Source organism: Gallinula chloropus (assembly GCF_964237585.1).
Source record: "Gallinula chloropus genome assembly, chromosome: 19".
In the NCBI taxonomy this organism is placed as follows: Eukaryota; Metazoa; Chordata; class Aves; order Gruiformes; family Rallidae; genus Gallinula; species Gallinula chloropus.
In genome coordinates this window covers 1,445,382-1,467,647 of record NC_140104.1, presented here as the reverse complement: position 1 = coordinate 1,467,647, position 22,266 = coordinate 1,445,382, and the positions used below count along the sequence as shown (strand labels likewise).

Below are 22,266 nucleotides of genomic sequence, written 5' to 3'. Positions count from 1 at the left end.
TCACCCAAAACACAAGGCTAGTGACCACTGGGTGCAAGACCAGGCATTATTGTTACTGCATGGACAAGCTCCTACACATAATAAAGGTGCCTCTGAAGGGGGGAATTCATTATTACTGGTTTCTGAGTGTGCCTAGGTACATTTTACTATGAGAAAAATAGCCACTGTTCCACTATTTCTGTTCTTTTGCACCAAAGCAAACGGGCCAAGTGGCTTATGAAACTGCCCACAGAGAGGGCATATTGCATATTCACCAAAGCTTCAGAGTGTTTTATTTACACATTCATTGCTAGGGGCTGTGCAAAAGGAACAGAATTGTACTTGCCAAATACTCTTCCTGGTGCATTAAGTTAGAGGATTTCTCAATTAATACATGGAGCTTATGGATAAAATACAAGAGGTTAAGCAACACTGCAGTGCCCGATGGACCATCTGGGGAACATTAGGATTGTCAATAAATCACGAAAGCACCAGTTCATCAAGAAAATTCCATTTCAAACCACTGACAAAAAAAAAGAAAGGATGGGAAAAAAACCTCACAAAATTGGTATTTTCATCTTTTATAAAAACAGGAGCATTGAATAACTTTAATCTAATTTCAATTTTTTATTGGTTCTCTTCTGATGACCACATGGCTTCACAAATTGAATGCTTAGCTCTTTGTCTTGCACACAAAAGTGTTATGAAATAACTTGGTGCATCATCACAGGAGAAGCTTGTCTCTTTGCTCTTAGTCTTTCTCCTCACCATGGGTGATAACATAACAGAGGTTCTTATAGTCAAGATTACCAGAGACATCTGGAGGGAAAGCAGCAAACATCTGGTTGATCTGCCAAGCAAACAGGAGAGAAGTGTTACAAAAGTAGGACTGTGGGACAGCAACATGGATGGCTTCTCGTTCTCAACCCAGTCCAGCTGCCTTCTGCCTTGCTATGTTAACCACTCTGGAAAATTTTTCCTTAGGTTCAGTAAAATTGAAATATGAATTAGGACACAACTAGGTAATATAGTCCTGCTATAATCCCCAGCAGTTCCCTGTCAAAAGGAGCTCTCTGAAATCCATGTAAGCCTTGCCCAAATAATGTACTTCAATCTGCACTCCAGTCTGTTCTTGCCACGAACTGACTCCACTCAACCTCCTCTTCTGAAATAAAGTCCCTCTAAATTCCTCCCAGCCAGCAGAGTCCATGTTCAGTCTCACACAAACCACAAAGTCAGTACCTCATTTCAGAACTCATTTCAGATTTCAAACAAAATAACTCTCACAGAAATGGAAACCAGATCACAGTCCCCACCCAAAGCCACTTAAACTCTAGTAAATCCATTGCCCAGCTCACCATAGGAAGGAACAGCAAGAGATAGGCCACGGTTACACTTGGATGGAAGTCCAAAGAATCTGTTTGACTTTGAGTTAGCCATGGAGCTATTCAGAAGAGATGCTTTGAATTGTTGCTAATTGCTAGAGCTGGCATCAAACTTCTCTCAGTCTGGATTTCAGCTGTATTCAGGCATTTAAAGAGGGGCAAATACTTATTGCTGAATAGTAGCTGAGGATAGATTCCTAATTTGAATAAAGAAGAAGGTCCTTACCTCTTCTTGACTGAACCGGTCTGCCTGTGTCATAAGCATTTCTTTGATGCTGTTCAAATAAAATGCAATAACCTGATTAAAGGGTGATAATGGCACATGACAATTCAGATGGCAAGATCCCTCCTGAAGTTGCATGAAAGGAAATCTGTGTGACTGCATAAATTAGAGCTGTTAATCCTTACATGATATTGTAAGAGATTTTCTGTGGGCACCCATCAGTGTCAATGCCTCGCTCTGCCAACTTATTTTGCTTTTGTGACATTTTATAGAGGTTTAAAATTGTTTAAGGTTATTACTCTAATTGAAATACAGCAATTTTGTATGCTTATCTTAACCTAAAATGGTAGGTTTTTCTCACTCGCTGCTTAAAGTTTGGATCACTTAACAAAACCAAAAGAGAGAATATTTTCTGTAAAATCTGAGGATGAAAGGAACAGAGCATGAAATGAGAAAGAGGACTTGAAAGAGAACTCCAACAGCTATTCCGAATCATCATCTGAGAATCCCTTTATTTGCATGCAGTCATTCCCAGAGGAGACTGTGAAACTGCATGAGACCTGTTGTATTTCACGGTACAAAGTCTTGATCTGGAGTTACAGCACTGTAACAAGGAGCTTATCCCACACACAATCTGCATCCCATGCAATTACATCAAAGGGGATATTTTTGGGACAGACTCTCAGCTGATTTACCCTCTGTTTTCAAACCCATTGTAGGAAGTCAGTCGAGCATGTAATTTTTTTACCTAAGTTTATAGGTAAGGTAAAAACCCAGGAAGAATGATTAGTGTTTCTAGTCTCACTCCTTTAGATAAAATGTCTTTATATCTCACCCAGTTACTCATGTGCTGAGGGCTGTACGTGCACAATGTGCTAGAACATCCACCTGTTATAGCACATCACTCAGTTATATCACAATAAACATCCCTTTCACTTGCACCAATAATTTCCCCTTCCTGCAGAAGAATTTCTACATTAATATCAAAGATTTTGCATTCACACTGAGGAGGCAGAGTTGTCTCCTTTTGTTACTGTCAATGGTGTTTATACATTATTAGGATTTTTTCTAGATCACTAAAACACAGATGAGCAGTCTGTTGTACAAAACCAAAAGCTGAAATGAGTATAGGAATCTGGTGTGGATTGTAGATTTGAAGAGAAGCCTCCTTTTTTGAAGGAGTTGTTGTGGGGAGAGCAGTAGCTCTTCCAGAAACAGCCCTTTCTGCCTTTTAAAGTGAGTATTTAAAACTGTTTCTAATAGAAGTCATGCCTCCACAGGAACACTTCTGTATGAGCAAAATTCACCTACTGTGGATGCAGATGTTCAGGGGAAATGCATCATGCATCTCGAATGAAGAACAATCACACAGATAAAAGTGTAGTTTTGATGGCAAAGCTGCAACTGTATTTCCTGATATCTCTGACATACATATTTTTTTCCAGTAAAAGGCTACAACAAAGACATATCCCAATTTGCATAAGAGGCATACACACTTCTGAATCTTTCTTATTGATGTGAAGTGCTGGTTTTGAAGGACAGAAAGAGAAAACTGAGAAAAGTGGTTTCTGGATAACAAATAAGGTTCTTACCCAGAAGGATGAGAGTGAAAATATCCATGTCATTTTTGGGAAATACTCTGGAGTCACAGACAGAACTTAAGCTATTGTATATATTTTCCTGAATTACTTCACCATTCCCTTTATTTAGCAAAGTCTTTCTTCCAGACTTCCTCTCATATTGCTGTTTCTGCTTTGTTATCCTGGCTATTTGTTATGTGACTGCATGTTTTTCAAGTGGAATTCTCAAATGATCAGTGGGTGCAAGAGTAGGGACATTGTTCTCATCAGCATAGATTGATTATTGGATATATGTGCAGTTGGGCAAACAGCATTTGCAAATGTAAATCAGACTTGTGATGTGGGAAGGAGCTTGGGGAATAGAAGGAAACACTTACAGCAATTTTGTCAGAAGTCACCAACTTCATCACAAATAGGACTGAATTAAAAAGAGATCTGGGTACTATGTGTTTTCTATTCACATGCTTAAGGTATTTAGGGTAAAAGAAAAGATCACACATCTAATTATAATGTTCTGATGCACAGCCCAGTAGCCTCTGGCACACTCATAAGGAAGGAGGACTGAGTTAAGGATCTATGCACATTTTCCATTATTTATTTTATAGGGAAATGAACACTCACAATTTCCAAAGTTAGAGATTATGCACTTATTTCTTTGTGTGTCTTGTTTTGTTTTTTAAAGACTATTTGCTTCTCTAAAAAAACCCCAAAACCAAACAACAAAAAACAGCCAAAGTCTTCTGGGCAAAAAAAGAGTATTTCCCTCAATGTAGGAGTCTAAATCTTACCTCTTGTCCTGGTTGGCATCAGTTCCTGCTGCAGTTACAGATACTTTTTTGCATTCTTATATATTCAAAACTTTTTTGCTTTTTAAGTATCTGTGAAATCTCAGGGACATTCTGGTTGTCTGCTGGGTTTGACCTTACTACAGGGCTCCTTAGGAGAAAATCAGGTGAGTTGACATGAGAGGTGCTACACACCTGTGACAGGACACATCACTAGCTCAGTGAAACTGATCTCCAAAGGTCCAGAATGCCTGTAAACTCCCTGGGTCCTTTTTCATCTGCTACAAATCTGAAAAGTTTTGTTGGCATCAGCATTAAACACAGTTGATGTTGGCCTGACTCACTTTGGCCATCGAATGGCAGTTAAAACTGAATCATTTGACCTTTCCAAGCACTGTGCCAGTTTACACCAGCTGAGAATGTGACCTAAAGCATTTTCTGGTTTTGACATCATGCTATAGGAGGGATTTTATGCATCGTATAATGATGCAGACAAACAAAGTCTGTCACTGAATTTGGAAGTAAGTTATAAACTCCTGGAACTTCTGGAAAGGTTAGAAGACTCAATCCCAGCTACCATCAGATGGATTAAGTGAGTCATTTCCAGAGTAGAGGTGAAAACATGCAGAGGGAAGAGACATAAAAATCCCCAGAAGGATGTTAACTCCACGAACATAAAAAGAAATTCTGATTAAAAGGTCACCATGGATGGTTTTGGAGAGAAGCATTCCAGGATTTTTTTTAATATGGAGAAATATTATTTATTAACATTAACTGTCATATTGAAATGTCTGTATGAGCCAACATAAAAATTATTTCAAAACCTTCAAATGTCTAAATTTTGGAAGCATATGAATAGAAGTTAAACCTCAAAGACATTCACAGAATTGATTTAATGGTTTGTTCTGTAATGATCAACATTACCCTCGGGTCTAATAAGTAAACATTATGCTCTGTTGTGGTGATGAACTAAAACAATTGTCTAATGTTAGCAGTGCAGTGGGGGTGGGGACAAGGTTGACCTTAAGCATCAAGGGAAAATAAAAGTATTTCTCTCTCATCTTCACGTTGGAGTCTGATACTGCATTCCTAATTTGCCCCAAACTCCAACTGGTTTCCAGCATCCAAGGAATGTAGAACTGGACAGAGGGTGGCAAGCTGCAGATTTTGTAGGCAGCATATTGTTACAGATAGCGGTGGGAAATGCAACATTTCATGGGGTTTGTATTATCAGAAGGTTGTATTTCATGGTTGTGATTTCACTACCGTGTCATCTGCCCTATTTGGCAACAGGCTACATTTTATTCTCCTTATTTGAGTCACTTCTGATGGATCCTTCAGGCTTCTTCCCCAGCTGTTTGGATAGTGTTAACACAAGAACAATCAGGATGACTGTTACCTCCCTGCTCCTTCTGACTGACCACTACATCCGCTTGTTGGGTTTTAATTAGTTTGGAAGTTCTTTAGTGAAAAGACTGTCTCTTTGTTTTAAATTTGCATATTGCTTACCATAACAGGACTATCACAGCCACTGGGGTACTGTCATAGAAAAGCCTATTGGTAATGGAAGGAAATACTGTGGATTTTGTGTTTTCAGCTGATTTTCACGAGACATCAGTAACTGCAGATGATGTCATGGACAACTCTACCCTAGAGGTTCTCATAAGAGATGTGGTTTTCATTTACCTTATCACAACATAAGCAGAATTAATGGATGCAAATACAATTTAGTAACTCATTGTTCCCTAATAAATTTCCTATACATATTATGCTGTATAAAATCTATCTGAAATGTCTGCTGCAGTAAAAGCATAGACACCAAATGCACCATGGAATTTCAGCATGTGCATAAATCTAGGCACATAAAGCATTTCAGTGGAGCAATAGGTCAGACCTCATCCACTGCCCTGATTTGATATCATTTATCTCATTTACCTGAAGGCCTGCTTATACCATTCTGGCAATGCAGTGAGGTTACACATTTGTGCAATTAGCACTTAAAACCTTTTTACTTTGCTTTGTTGGTGTAACAGGTCATGAATGCAAATTAGGTCCTGCCTCTTTATTTAAAAAATAGTCATATTGACAATAATTACCATATTATTAATAATAGTATTTATTTTGGCTCCCACCATATCTAGTGGAATCTTACAGCATATTATTATCTGGAAGCAGAAGGCTCAAATGGTAAACATGTAAGAAGGAAACTGTCCTCACTAAAACCCTGTCCCAGAGTTAATCAAACTGATCACTTTTTTTTTAAGGGGACTAGCTCTCCCAGTTTAGTCAAGCACTGTGACTGAGAGTTAGGCATGAGACATTTGTTTTAATTTTACATATGGAGTTAATCCACAAAGAGTCATGTGTTGATTTGTATCCAGCCCTTCAAAAAAGGCTATCTAATGGCCTACATGTGATTATATTTCCGTTGCCTCTTGCAATGTCTGAAGACAATAACATCTCTTTTTGGTATACAGACGCATTCATACAATAGTCCAGCCTTTTAACTCTGTCTTACAAAGCTAAATGTCACTCTGCCTGACAGTCCCTCTGTCTCTTAAAATAGTCTGAAAAATAAATCTTTTAAACAGATCTTTAAATGGGTGGTATTATTATTATTATTATTATCATTATTATATTGAAATAAACTTACTAGTCTGCCTTTATGTGGCCTTTTCCTTCTGGGTCGAAAATCTTAAAAGCATTCAGGATGGTTTCTTCTGGGTCCGTGCCTAAAATTAATGAAATATAATTTAGAAGCCTGGATGTATTTCTGTAGCTGCCCAACACTTGCTAAGTAATTGCATTCACTTGAAAACAGTGCAAAATGGAGAATTCTGCAGTTGGAGGTTTGAAGACAAAGGTTCCTTAAGTCGGCAGCATTTGTCATGTCAGATAAACAATAGAGGTGAATAGTTCAGTGCTCAGAAGCTTAAAAATAATAACTCATATCTATTCTATGTCTGCAGGAGAGAAAACTTCCAGGAACTGGTCTCCAATATCAGTACCCAGAGGATTAGTGGCTTTCAGAAATGAAAATATAACAAACTGTTTCCCTCACTGGCTTCCTTTAATCTTGTGCTGTACGTTCCTTGCAAAAACACTTTTTGATGTTACTTGTTCTTCACTCTATAGAGGAGAGGTTATTTCCCTCACTAAAAGAAATGGAGCTGATCATAAAACCAGAATGCCAATGGAATGTGATGGCAACAGGATGATCGATGTAAAATGGTGATTTTCACTTAGGTTCTGTAGTGCTCTTCCACTTAAGTGTCTCTTCATTACGTGTTACTTACAGAAACAGGATGGTTTAAAGCACAAGATTTTGCTTCTGCTGTTAGCTGGGCCACAGACTTTTGGTATGAATTTAATTTCCCTGCTTGTCTGTTCCCAGCAGTAAAATGATAGTAATAGTGTTCCTTTCCTTCCATTCTTTATCTGTCCCATCTATTTAGACTGGAAAAAATTTGGGTCAGGGACTAGCTTTCCCAATGCCTTAATCTTGGCTGGGGCTTCTGATTATTCTGTAATACTGCAAATTCTAAGTATATCCAAAGTCAGTTTCAGCCTGCACCAAAGGGTATTTCAAAATATTATGGTAGCATATATAATGTGAGTCATGATTTATAGCTGTAGGAAACCAAATTTGCAAGCAGGTAGACTGATCCATGGACAAATGAAGCTACGTGGGATGCTGAGCTGTTGAAAGCATGATTTAAAAAATATAATAACATGAAGAATTGCAGTTTCAAAGTTTGGCAGAGAGAGATTGAGAATAGAACCCAGACAAGGTTCCCTGCTGGAATGACTACATACACTCCTGATGCCTTCTTAGTTTTCTTTGTTTAAATGGTTTCACAAGGAGTAGCAGTAGTTATCATAGTGGATATAATGGCAAATAAACCTAAGGCTATATGGCCACCTTCTTGTCAGGCACCAGCCATGTATCTTATTTGGCAAGCTGTAGGCAATGTATTCAAACTGCAATGAATATATGATCAATACAAAGAGCATTGATATTTAATGAGTGTTTTGATTGTCCCATGAAGAGAAACTTCTTCCAGCTCTGAGGAGAGGTCTGCATTTTAAGTAGCCACCACTGCGTGGGGGATCTTTTTTTTCCTTACTGTGTTTTACATTTTCTACTCTGTCATATCCTTGGACTTTGGCTTTGAAGAGAAGCAATGCAGCAGGCATTCTTTATTGATTAGCTGGTAAATAAAGTGGTTTCTTTGATGTGCGGCATCTCTGTTTTCTGTACAAATTGTATTATTCTGACTCCCTGTAGAAACAGCTCCATGTGGTTGGCATTAACATAAACCCAGTTTTGTTAGCTGTTCATCTGGCATCATAATCTCACTCTACAAAGCTAAAGCTCGTCCTGAAAATCCCAGTTTCCCCTTTATGACAGAAATCAATTATAGCACAACAAATTTTACTTAGAAAGCACCTTTCACCAAATTCTCTGAGTGGTACTTAGCTAATAAAGAGTGTTGCAAAATTGCCATATCCACTTCCTCTAGCCCTTTCTCCCTTTCTAATTGCACTACAAAGGCTCTTCATCCCAATTAGTTTTGATTGGGAATGTGCAGTCTTTTGGCTCTGCTTCCTTTGCATGACAAACCCAACCAGAAGGGCATGACAAGCACAGCTGTGATTTTCCCTTCACCAAATGGAAATTATAAAAGCCCTCCTCCTCTGCTAGTAGCCAACAGGAAACCTGCAGACAAGAGGGGTATGCTTTACCATTCACCTTCTTCTGCTGGCTCTGGTTTTAGGCCACACAATTGGCAGGGCCACACTCTGCCAGCTTTAGCAATCATAAAACAGAAGAGGAAAGAGGGGAAAGGAAGAACTCATTTCCATGCTCTGTGGATCTACACAAGGTTGCCCAGGGCCCATCCAACCTGGCCTTGAACACCCCCAGGGATGGGGCATCCACCTCCTCTCTGGGCAGCCTGTTCCAGCCCCTCACCACTCTCTCTGTAAAGAGCTTCCCTCTAATATCCAATCTAACCCTTCCCTCCTTCAGCTTCACTCCATCCCCCTTGTCCTGCCAGTCTCTGCCCTTTAACAAGCTGATTCCCTCCTGTTCCTGGAGTCCCTTCAGGGACTGGAAGGCTGCAGTGAGGTCCCCCCACAGCCTTCTCTTCTCCAGGCTGAACCAGCCCAGCTCCCTCAGTCTCTCTCCATAGGGGAGCTGCCCAGCCCTCTGAGCATCTCCGTGGCTCCTCTGACCCCTCTCCAACAGCCCCACATCTTTCTTAGGAGCCCCAGCTCTGGACACAGGACTCCAGATGGGGCCTCACGAGGGTAAAACAGAGAGGGACAATCTCCTTCCTGTCCCTGCTGCCACCCCTCTTCTGATGAGGTAAGGTCACTGTCCTTCATGCCCTGTAACTGCAAGCATGATGCAGAGGTCATGTTTGCATAACAAGCCACAGGAGTGCAGCAAGTTTTTTTGTAGAAATTCTGAAAATACTTTTACACCAGCAAACACTGAGAGTGATACAACTATAGCAACAGACTTCTGCCAAGGAGCCTACTGACGGTAGATAACTCATCTGCACTGTGCTCCAGGCTGCTGTGATTTCATTGCTTTCTGGACCTCATCTTACCACTTTCTTGTTAGCTTATGTAAGCTGAAATCACACCTTTGAATTGTCCTCTGGACCGTCCCTCTGCCTTTTCATACTTCAGCTCTGTCTGCAAAACTGGAGATCACTCCTTGCCTTTAAGCATTGTTCTGTGGATACGTTATTATAATTTGCAAGGGGCTGAGATATTTCAGTGCTGAGGATCTTTGACAGATACCTCTCCAACCCCCCAAAGGTACTTACCTTTCAGCTTTTCCCCAAACATCGTAAGGAAGACAGTGAAGTTAATAGGACCTGGCGCCTCCTTCACCATGTCTTCAAGCTCTTCATTCTTGACATTCAGACGACCTGCAGCAGAGATCATTTTTCATAATAAATCACAAATTGTGTTTCAAAAAACGATCCCCATTCATCTCCTCCCACTGGGGAGCTCAGGGCTCTGTGCAACTTTACTAATAACATGGTAGAACACAACTCCAGAATACCCCAGTGTAAAACAAATTGGCAGAGCTGGCTCTAAGATCAAAGGGTGACTGAAGGAGTAAGAAGGATAAATAACATGGACATGGCCAGCAGTGGACAAAAGTGCACTTCCAAATAAACTGTTTTTCTTTTTTGTTTAGTTTTTGTAGTTTTGTTGGGTTTCTTTTTTTTTTTACCTCAGGTGAAATACAGGCCTCACTGATACTAATATAGCAGAGTACAAAGTGACTGAAGTGAACCCAAGGTCTCAGTCTTTGCCCTCCTGTATATTGAGATGCCTTTCTGAGTAGAGGGCAGATAGATGAGTTGAGTAGTCATATCCCTTCTCCATCCTTGTGCAGTCCTGTTCCTTTCTCCATCCTTATGCAGCCCCATTGATGAGAATTTAGACCTGGCAACCCTCCCCAAATTATGTGGTAATTTGCTGTGACTGTACTTTATAGGCATTGAAGGGTTTTACTGAACAGGAAAGATACCAGAACTTGGCCTTAAGAAATAAATATTTCAGGGTAACAGTAGCTACAGGCCAAAGTTTGCAAACCTCATTGTCACAATAAAGAGTTCAGGAGCTTCTGCTCTTTGCACTGACTCTGCTGGCGTCTGATTCCACCCCAGGGAGCACTAAAGATTCTTATCAAACTCTTTTTAATAAGATCCAGATGGCAAAAGCCCAAATGCCTACATCACTGTTCAAGCTTCAAATGTTGCAACAAGGATACAACTCCAGGTTTGGGATAATGAACATTTTGATTTTTCCTTTCCTTGGGAAGATTTTCTTTAATCTGCTTGATATTATCAGGATTGTGATGCGTGTGGAATGGACAATACCTCATCTCATGGCATGCACATTCTACCCCACATAAATGCACAACAGGACAGAGCCCCACATGAAGCCTTCCTACCAGTGTGTGGGCAGAGGGGCAGCTCGACCATGACAACAATGTTAATTGGTAGATATTGCATGGCTTCTAGATGAAAAAGGTGCAGCCTGTGAAGCCTGGATTCAGAGGCAAATCAGAAATGCCTGGCATGGACTCCTGCTTGGGTGGGCTTTTGATGAAATAGTTGCAGGGGAGGGATCCCTGCCTTTGGAGAGCTGCCAGCTGCACAGCTCTGTTGCACCCGCCAGTGAGTCCCAGAGAGACCTTCATTTTGCTTCTGAAAGAGGCTGCTCAGGAGCCTTTCCAGCTGGAGCTATGTAGTAGGACAGCAACTAGCATGAAGGAGGAAGAGCACAATGAACAGGTTTCCTTCTGCCTCCTGCCCATCTCATTACTTTCCCCACTGTAACGCCAATGCAAACTTTTCTTATGCACTTGAAATTTAAACTGCCTCTCTTTTCAGTTTTTAATCAGTACTACCAGTTTACCTAGTGCAGCAAATGTGTCTCTCAAGTCTGCTTTGTCAATGAAGCCGTCCCTGTTCTGATCCATGATGGTAAAAGCCTGTTGGAAGAAAAAGGGAAATCTATTGCCATTGCCATGTTGCCCTGGATGGTGCAACAATCAGAGATATCAGTCCAGGGGGGCATTATGGTCATGCTGTAAAAAAGAGTGTTTAACTTCCTTTGATTCATCCACACCATACCCCATCATTGCACTTTCCTCACTTTCAACACATTATCTTGGCAAGGGGCTTAATTAAACCCACCCAAACTTCTTCTTACTAAATTAATGCTCAGTGCAGCGTGTAGCTGGGCTGCAGCCAACGCTGGCAGATCCAGCAATCCAGGCCTTAACCCATATAAATTTGTATTAGGGAGGCTTTAGTCAGGGAACATTCAGCCAGTGGTTTGTACCTTTCCCATAGCTCGTTCCTTTCTGCAGCTATCATGTTCTGTAAAACATTACTGTGCATGTCTCTCTACTATCAAGATAAAGGCACAGTCTTCTGGGTCTCAAAATGATCTATCATACAGAGACAGCTGAATTTTCAAAAGTAAAGAGAAATGTAGATTTCATAGTATTATTTATGCAAAGTTTTTTCCTCCTCCAATAAATTGTATCCTTCAGACTGTACTCTGTGCTCTGACTGACCTTGATGTGTTGACCTTAAATGCTTCTTGTCAGGCAAAATGTAACTTTTGATAGAAAAACCCAGTCATTTTTCTATTTTCAGCCAACTCAGATTTTATGTAGTCTAACTATTATTTACCAAGCCAGCTAACTGCCTATCTGTCTATTTACCTATTTGCATGTGTGTCTGTTCGCTGCCATCACACTTGTAATGTTTCATTGATTTTGAAATATTTTAATGACCATATTTCCCCTGGTCATTCTATGGGGAATATTAGTAGAACCAGGCATGTCTCTGAAGCTGGTTATCTGTCTGACATGCACATCAATATGAAAGTGTATCTTTACAGTGACCAGGAATTATTCTTAGCTCAGTATTATTATGAAAGATGCTCTCCTGAGAATAGAGCTAGTCCACTGCAGCTACAGCAACTTGCAGGTTTTAAAGCCTACTGCTCTACAGGGTGCACTTTTTTTCCATTATTGTATTATATCAACATATCTTCATGTAGTTTTACCTCCAGTTTCTTACAAAGCCCCACTGCTTGCATTCCAGTTTGCCCGTGTGATTACTTGCAGCATGCACGTTCAGAACCCTTCATTTACCTGCCAAACCATCACCTTATAAAAAATTAAGCCCAACTCTTTAGAGTTGCCTTCCCTCCTTTGTGTGTGTGTGGGGAGGGAGAAGGGGGGGAGGGAGACTTGCTTTAAATGTTGATCCCCACAATTTGGAAACAAAACAAAAGAAAATATGAAGAGATAAACAGAGCCCAGCAAATTCACAGGCACAGCACCAGTGTTAGGTGTGTATGGTAACGAGTGAACATAACACAATAACATAATAACAGCAATGCTGAAATGTTCTATGTTGTCCTGGTTGAAATCTCTAGACAGAAATGTTCTGATCAAAACCAGCTTTTCAGAAATACTTGTCCCAAGTATGCAGTTTTTAGACACAACATGGTCTTGGTTTTCACTGGACTACTCCACTGCCTCATGCTTTTGCCATTATTCTGCCACCAGCCCCCCAGAATCACTCATAGCTTTTTATTTAGAGTAGACCAAATATACCATTCTGTCCAGTTCTTCTTTGTGTTGGTACATCTTCAAACAGAAGTTCTTGGAGAAAGTAAAACTGCAAGTTCATAGGGTACAGAGAAGAGGTGGGAGAAGAGTCTTAACCATGTTTCCATTAACCGTGGGGAAAAGGCTAGTGGGTTTGATTCATTTACCTGTGCCATATTCACAGTCCTTTGCAGGGGGTTTTAGACTCATTCACCACTGAGCTTTATCAGCAGGAATCCTCATGAAAAGTAAAGTTTAAAGTCTTGTGCACAAAATGAAGCAGGAGCTATTTATCACATTGGGATATACTTTGGGGATGTGAATTAGAAAAGAATGGGGGAAAAATTAATAATTTAAAATTACAAAGCAGAGCAAAATGTGATGGCCTCAAAAACATTCCTGAATGTCCACTCAGAAAAAGAGCATAAAATCATCAAATTGTCTATCTTTAATATGCTTCAGCTTTTATGCCAGCCCATTAGCTTTGTTCCTCACACGCAACTGAGCAAAGAATCTACAATACATGATAATACCAAACTCTTTGGGAGCTAAAAGCTGCTTGCTTAGGTAATCTCAGCATGTTGTTTTGTTGAATTGGCATTTATGGAGAAAGTTAGCTAAGGGCTTCTTGGTGTTTTTGGTTCTAGTTTGTGGGCAGTATTAGAAGGGCACAAGAAAGTATTTTCTCTTGCTGTTGTGGGACTGTCCGCTAATTAACACACTGGTTCAGTAAGGCATCTCTGCTGAGGGTAATACTTGAGCACATAAGACTATTCTTATTTAACATACTACTTAAACCTAACATCAAACATGTGTTCCAGTGTTTTCCTGAAACAGGGCTACAGTGGATCAGATGATAATTTTCCTTTATTTTAAAGAGGGGGCTTGGGGGCTTTTCAAATAGGTCTAGAGCTTGAAACAGGAGAGTGAGAGAGGGGTAGAAAGAAGGAAAGAAAACATGAAGAGAAGAAAAAACAAATGCACAAGGAAAATGATATACCAGCCAAAACCACAGAGATGATTCAGAAAACAACTGTGTGTTCTATTAAAGCAGATGGAGAATTGAAAAGGGATTACAAACAAAACCTATGTTATTCATTAGCAATGACAGGAGACTAGAGAGAACAGCAGACCAGTGACCAACCTCTTTGAACTCCTGGATCTGGGTTTGTTCAAACATAGAGAATACATTGGAACCACCTTCTATCTTCTTCTTTGCCTTTTTTGGAGCCTGTAATACAAATAAGAAGATCAAATAATATTGCTTTGTGTTAAGCACACATGAAAACAAATTCTGTCTTTAACAGAAGGTAAAACATGTACAGTCGACAGGAGGATTGTGTTTTGTTATGACAAGGATTTTATTTCAATCCTTTATATACATATATATAATGGGATAAAAGTGCTGCTTTAGTAACAGATGAAGCTCTCACTGAGGCTTTTGCCATTGCCTTGCTCTGGCCTGGAACCTGACAGGTCAGATAAATGAGGCTAGCTTGTTGCCGTGCTGCCTTAAACAAGGTGAGACACCCAAAGTGTGACTGAAGATCATAGCTGGCCCCCTCTTGTAGAGTCACCTATGCCAGACCATTTGATGCAGAAAATTAGCCCCCCCTTTTGCACTGTTTTTTCAGAGCTCTGTACTACAGGAGGAGTGATGTAAGCTTATAGTCTCACTTGGAGACAAGCTAAAATTCCCAACCTGATGTTCTCAAGAAATACAAGTGACTCAGGTAGGTGGCTCCAGGTACTCCTTCTTCCCAGTTCACATGCAGGGACAGGCAAACAGGTCTCGGTTCAGGAACTCTGATGGGAAATTATATCCCTTCCTACTTACATAGAAATGTTCACAAGTCTGTTCTGTCCTGACCAACACTGACTGAACAGACTCTTTATGTAGGAAGACCTTCTACACTTGGAGCACAGTCTAGTCTTGCACCAACCTATGACACTACACTACCTTGCCTTACTAGCCCATATAATTTGAATACTCAAGATAGTCATCTTGAATAAAAGGGTGAGCCTACTTTTATCACTATTCTGAAAACTGAGGCAGAGAAAGATTGGGCAAAGAGCTACAATGATATCTGAGAATCTAACGCTCGCTCAAAATCAGTCAGAACTAGTCATCATTCTATGCCTTTGAATAAGGGCCCAACCAGCTTGCCTAAGACAATACAGCTCTTGTTCTGCAGTAAAGAATAAACCCTGTGATTCCTAAGGATTATAGAAGTGTTTTAACCAAAGCATTACTCTTATTTGGGGCAAGATAATGAGCTACACCACCTTTTGAATTCCCTTCCAGACAGATTCTTTTTTTTTTTCCTCTCATTTTTACCTTTAAACTTCATCATTGTAGTCCCACCTGGTTCTCATGTCATGGAAAATTAGTCTTACTTAGTTTGGGCTATTCTACATGAAACAGAAGGCAACTTCTACTGTCTCCTTTCATCAAAATAAAAAAGGCTGTGAAAGTTCAGATTCAATCCTGATTTCAAATATCCTGAGGAGCAGAGCAGCTCAAGGAAATATTCCCACTTGACTCTGTTTGAAGTATACATTGTCTGATCAGTTTAATTTGCCAGGCAGATTTCTGCACTCAGCTACCCTGGTTTAGATCCCAAGTTGAAAATTAGGGCTACGGTAGACACTCACCCACATACCCACATTCCAGACCTGTCAAGTCCCAATCAGCTAATGCAAAGCACTAAAATCTGGAAACAGGAATGGAAATTAAAAGGAAACTGCATTTGTAGTCAGGATAAAAATAAGGATAGAATGCCACCACAGGCACACACACACAAAAGTGAATAAGTGGAATATTTAATGAATGTAGAAAAGTGATTTTGGAATAAACAGATTCCCTCCTCCACATGAAATAAGTGTTTATTTTGAGCAGTAGTGGGCAATTTTCCATGTAACGTGAGGTGCCTTGTGGAGGTTTTCAACACTTCAGATCGAATGGAAATATTAAGAACAATCCAATGTATTTACATGTATTTATTCCCCGAGGTAAAGAGAAAGCAGATGTTACCCAGCAGAATGTATTGCAAGCTGTCTGGGGGAACTGACCACAAGGCACAAGGCTGGCCTCGGGAGTTTCGGGTGGGGTAGCAGAACTGGTGCTCCTGGGCTCATGTCTTTTTGAAGACAAAACATGATTTAGCATTCTTGTGCTCCACTCTGCTGTGACCCAATACAGCATCCATATTCAGCATGGTATATATTCCCCAGGCTATCAAGCAATCTGCAGTTTTTTCAGCTAGCACCACAGTGAAGGACAGTGGGCTCCAGCTCCAGGTTTTATTAACTTTAAATGCCAAACGTTGGCATTTTTTCCATTGTTCCTCAGTTTAATGGGTTCTCTGTGCTGTAAATCTTTAAGCAAGGATTGTAGCTATAAGAAAGGATCAGATAACCCCAAAAGCTGCAGTTTAGTATCTATTAGAAACAGATTAGCAACACAAAAAACACCCAAGAGTTTCTTTACATTAGTGAAGTCCTATTCAAGGCAAAAAAGACTGAAGACTAGTTACCCAGAAAATGATCACTATACTAGGAGAAATTCATCCTAGCATGATACTGGTTCAGAGTTACCCTCTGGTTAGTCATCTTCAGGGATGATAAAGGCAATCAGTGCCCATGTCACTTAATCTATCTTTAGTTTTTCTGCTGAAGTGGGTGTTAGTTTTTCTGCTGGGTGTGGATTCTATTTATGATCTGCTCACTTGTGGAATGGTGCTGAGACCACCAATACATTTCACAGGGGCCAATGAACAGCTGTTGGATGGGAATGGCTTTCCATCACCAGTCTCAAGCTAAGTCTTTTGGCATTAAACATATAGAGCCTTTTGGATTACCAGTCTGTGTATGCAGTATTGGGAATGGAATTTATCTGCTCTGAAAGGCTAGGAAATTCATGATCACCAAAGGAAGCTGCATCTTGATTTTGTGTGACTGGTGGGCAGGTGCTACATGGAGGAAGGCTGAGAGATAAGTAGGTGGAGCAGGAACAGAATACAGTACATTGTCATTGCCTTCTTGTGGGCAAGTTGAATTAAAATGCAGACCTAGAACAATAGAAATTGGTCTGTGCTGCTGCCTGACAACTGCAAACACTCCAGAACTTTTTACTTAATAGAATCAGGATTCTTAATCTGGAGTATCTCTCTGAAAGAACAGCACAGTGAAAAAAGCAACACAGGACTGAGCAAACATGGTTTCTAAACCATCTAGGATGTAGTAAGTGACCTACAGAGGAGCAAGTGGGTGAGTGACACATCACTTCTGTCTGCCTCGATTTCCCCATTTGTAAAATGCTGTACCTGGTGAAGATAGGTGCTCTATCTGTGCAATGTCACTTGAGACTGACATACAGAACGTGCCAGATGAGAAACTGAAGAGCTGAGGGTCCCCTGGGCTTGGATTCCGAGGCCTCAATAGCACAGCAGTGGGAAGAATGTTGCAACAACTGAACAAGCCTATTAATATTCCTGCCTGAGTGTATTAATCATCCCATTGTGAAGAAAAAAACACTTCACTTTAGAAGAGAAACCACAGGCTTGTCGCATATCACTCATTTGTCTTACTAGTGTTAGCACTCTTTCAATCAGCCTGGGTTTTAAAAGGTTGGGTTTGGTTTGTGTTTGGTTTTTTAGGGGGTTTTTAGGGTGATTTTTTTGTGTTTGGTTTGGTTTAGAAGCTTTAAATGCAGCGACATCAAAACCTGGTCCCAAGAAAACACTGTTGAACCAGGGATTTGTTTCAAGCTGAGTTTCCCTCATTAAGGTTCTTTCTATTTCCTTTCTCTGGCAGTGTTGTGGAGCAAGAGAGAACAAGGATAGTGCAATGACACTGGCAGACAAACAATGAGTGTGCACTGCCTTTGCTCTGTATATATAAGACTAGGAGTTCTTTTCTAATCTGCTGTAGAGAGGGGTTTATATTCATGTGAATCAGAGTGACGAGATCTCTGATTTCAGGGTCACCTAAGAGAAAAGGGGGCAGGGAATCAGTTTATATCTCTACATGCAAAGGAGGAAGGAGCTGAAAATACTTGGTTCTTGCTTCAGACCACGAGGCATTGTTTACCCTGATAAATTCATAAAAGGCTGGTGCTAGAGTAGGTTCATGACACCAGAGATACAAAAGAAGTGACACTGGATTATTGCAGAACTTTATCATCTCAGCCACTTCAACGAATTCCTCAGACAGTCTGGGAAAGTATGGTAAACCAGGCAAGCTGCTGCAAGGGAAAGAAAGGTAGAGCTCCATAACTGGGGCTGCTCTGCACTGGCTGCCTGGGTGCAGGCTTCCACCCCTCAGAAAGTATAAAGTAACCAACCTCTACTGAAGCGTTTGCTGCAGAGCAAGAATGTCTCCACAGTCAGGCAAATAGGGCAACACTGCCAGAAGCCACCTTTTTGGTTTGGTCTGGAGTTCCCTGTTTGGTCCACCATGCCTTACATCACTCAGAAAATAAACAACTAAAGATGACTTGGTTTCATATTCCTGACAGTCAGAGTTAAAACACAAGCAGAAGCATTTCCCCACTCAGCAACTTAATGTGCCTTCTTCTAATTTTTCTACTAAAGATGACACCAGTGGGTAAGCCTGTCTCCTGGGAGTCCTTCAGAGAAAAACAGTAGTGTACACTATTAAGAGCCTGATTCTGTTGTCTCGTACCCTTATGTGTTCATTCAGCCCAAGGCAAACTAGACATAAGATACTACCAGCTTTAAATTGCACTGTTTCACATTTTATACTTCCTTCCTCTGTAACTATGTCCGTGACTACAGAAAAGACAGAATCATCCATCATCTTGCTCAGATTCTGTCCCCTACTGTGATCCACAGTATGATGTTAACTCTGAGTTACTATTACTTTTTCATCCATCACACTCTCTCCTTGTTTCTCATCCACTCTGGGATCTCAGTCCTGACATTTCCTGTCTTTGAATTTTTGTTGTCATTGAATCCAGCTTCTGAATCCAAAGTTACATCTCAGGCCCATCCAAGGGATTTTTGCAGCACCGGGCAGGATTTTTGTTGATTTTTGTCTCACAAGTTGGCTCTGCTGGGATAATTTGCACACATCTGCACCTAAGATCCCAGCTATGGACCAGCTGCTCTTTTTTAGCATGGTTTAGGTCCTTTTCATGGCAGGTGAGCAGCATAAGGCCAACCCAAGTGCACCCCTTTGAGGAAAACAGTCTAGAGGAGTAAGCAACATAAACTGCTCTGAGGGCACGATTTGCATTTCAAACAGGCAACAGCCTCAGATCATTCAAATAAAACCCCACGTTATCAGAACTGAGAAACGGAGGATCTTTTTATTACCTGCTCTGCACTCACAAACAGATCCCTCCCTTCTCATCCTCACTGCATTTGTGTAGTCCCAGCCTCCCACACACCCACACAGACACACACACCTTTGATCCCTGCTAGATACAAAAATCTCTTGGACCGCATCCTCCCCGCTCCACACTCCCGTACACCAAAGCATTCTCCTTTGCCCTACATAACATCCCTTCCCAATCGCTGTCTCCTTTTTTCTCTTGCACAGATATACAGAGAGAATGCATTATCTCCCCAAATTTATCTCAGAACAGCAAATAACCTCTCCAACCGCAGACTGCTCAACCTCTACGACCCGAAATTCGCCAGCTGCTTTCCCCACCCAACAAATTTTCTTCTCTGGCATATACATGTCCTCCTCTTTCATGTAGACAGCTGAACAATCCCTCTCTACCTCCACAGTCCTGCACAGTGCAGATGCACATGCAAACACTTCAACAGTTAAGCAACCGGCCACATTTTCAGCTAGTGAAATCAGCATTGTTCCACTGAGGTCAGTTCTTGTTTCAGTACAGGTGGTACATTCCAGGCAGTTAAGCAGGCTGCAAAAGAGATTTGATCAGAATGCCATCTATTTTTGGGTACACAGTCCCTTCAGCACACAGAATTTGCTGTCACTCGAACTGAATAAACACAGGAATGTTTTGGGAGCAAGAAAACGACTTTCCTTCCTTCCACCTCTCTTCTTCCCTCCCTTCACTCCATCAGCACAGAGCATGTGGGGAGACATCACAAACCCAACTTCACTAAATTCCCTGGAATTAACAGAGAGCCATAGACAGTTCTCAGAACTCCATTCCACAGCACTTGTGTGGTCTGCTCTTGTTAGAAAAATTATCTCCCTGAACCCTGCCTCTCTCACTCTCATCAGCCCTGTATGTCAGAGCCTAGTAGCACTGGCTGACTTGTAATTATTTTTTACTATGCTGCTTTGTCTGCACTAATCCTTTGAAAGTAGCTTTACTGCACCTCTGAAATATTATGATGCTATAAAACCTCTGTAATATTTATAAATCCCTTAAGACATCATAAAGAGAGAAAAAAACCTCCCCACAGAGTTCATCTAGCATAATTACATATACATTTCCCTCTGATTAATAAAAAATGATCACTTCCTTATGTAAAGATATTCTTCAGCTTTCTTTCATTAAGGCTATTTTTTTCTTTCCATTTTAAATCTGTTTCATGTGTCCCTGTATAGTAAGGTACCTCAGAAGATATTTTCCCAAAACAAAAGGCACAATGAAAAGAACTACCGCAGAGAATCGTCAGTTGAACTGGGATTGAGGAGACAGAATCGTCTCTCACAATATTTTCACATTCCTAACTTAAGCAGTTTCTCCACAGAATGTCCTGAAATATCTTCAAACGTCAAGCAGTGTGGTGTGTGTCACTGAACTAAATAGGAAGGGAGAAAACTGGTAAATAAAAAGGAAGGGAAAAAGAAAACCTAAGACCCCTTCACGTCCCCCACCACCACCCCAAAGGGCTGGCTTAGACTTTAGTGAAGCTGATTAAAGGGGAAAAGGGAAACCTGCAAATCCACAACTGAGGAGGCACAAGCAGCACAAATCACTGCTCACTTCTAAAACAGTGGTGAGGAACATGGTTAGTGGCTTGCGTGCTCAGTGTGAAACCACTGGCACTGGGTTTGCACTGACTGAAACTGGAACCTAGTGTGGATTTTAGCAATGGCTTTGAATGTGGTTTTATCCTGCTCAGAACAGTGCTTGGATCACATTCATCACCTGCTTAAATGAGATCAGGTTTGAACTAGGCTTTGAGAAAGCTTTTCATATACAACTCCCTCTCCGGTGCTCTCCAGAATCAAATATTCCATAGCTCCAGGGAGCCACTGGGCAGCATTACTTTAAGACAGCCTGAAAATGACCTGTAAAAAGGAGAAAAATAAGGAAAGAGAACATCACCAGCTTTTGGGTTTAATTTTGTTGTAGTTATTCCTCTGAATTTGCAGAAGACAAAGACAGTGTTCCATCTGCTCCTTAGACAGGAGTCTCCCTTGCTCCTTGGAATCACATCAATTGCAGCCTTGGTGTAGAGGTGGCTGTAGGAGTCCCAGAGCTAAAAGCCCACAGTGAGCAGGGCAAGGACAAGACACAGCAATCTCTGCAGTACTTCCTATGTCTCCCTGTGGTCTCAAGAGCAACACAGTTATGACTATATAGATACCCCTTTCCCTCACTCCCCATCACAACATAGCAGACCTTAGCACTAATTAACACCAGCCATGCCAGCCATTGCTGCACTAGTGCATTAGTCTTGGAAAGAGATGTGTGAGCTCTTCCCTTTAGCAAGTGCATCTCCGTTCCCATACTCATTTGTTAAGCACATGCAGAAAAGTCCTTGGAAGTTCACAGCTATGGGATGTATCTTCATTCTGGATGTGATAGTAAGTATGAGATTTCATGGGGTCCACTGTGATGGTTACTGCTCTGTTTGAATCATTAGAGTCAGAAAGAAATACAGAGATAAAAACACCAACATGGGAAAGAATAAAACCTACCATACTGCTGCTGCTTCTTCCACCCCTTCTGTGCCAACTGGTCAGCCAGCAAACACAATGACAGTTGTGTCTTTATATAGTGTCACCAAGGAGTAAAAATATGCCTGCTCCAAGTTTAGACAATAGATGTAAGGTTGGAAAAGTGCAGTAATTGGATCCCAATACCATTCCAAGCATCTGTTCCATGCACAGCTCCTGCTTTCACAGAAATAATGCAGTAGATAAGCAGAGTAGGCAGTTGGGATACAGTTGTACAGCACTCACAGTAAGC

General features: G+C 40.9%; 1 protein-coding gene across 1 annotated transcript; it reads right to left on the bottom strand.

The window, feature by feature from the left end:
* Positions 1-591: 591 nt before the first annotated feature.
* MYL10 (myosin light chain 10) lies at positions 592-22,032 on the bottom strand. Its single transcript, XM_084272972.1, has 7 exons — positions 21,996-22,032; positions 14,260-14,346; positions 11,402-11,477; positions 9,793-9,897; positions 6,606-6,684; positions 1,591-1,639; positions 592-829 (listed from the first exon to the last, which is right to left on the bottom strand). The coding sequence occupies exons 1-7, from the start codon at positions 21,996-21,998 to the stop codon at positions 731-733; spliced, it is 498 nt and encodes a 165-aa protein (XP_084129098.1). The 5' UTR covers positions 21,999-22,032; the 3' UTR covers positions 592-730.
* Positions 22,033-22,266: the final 234 nt, after the last annotated feature.

Excerpts from the sequence above, each read along its gene's own strand:
- MYL10 (XM_084272972.1), bottom strand. Across the intron at positions 11,478-14,259 it reads AGATCCAGGAGTTCAAAGAG|GCTTTTACCATCATGGATCA; the intron begins GTTGGTCACTGG and ends TTCTTCCAACAG. Across the intron at positions 830-1,590 it reads ACCGGTTCAGTCAAGAAGAG|ATCAACCAGATGTTTGCTGC; the intron begins GTAAGGACCTTC and ends TTTGCTTGGCAG.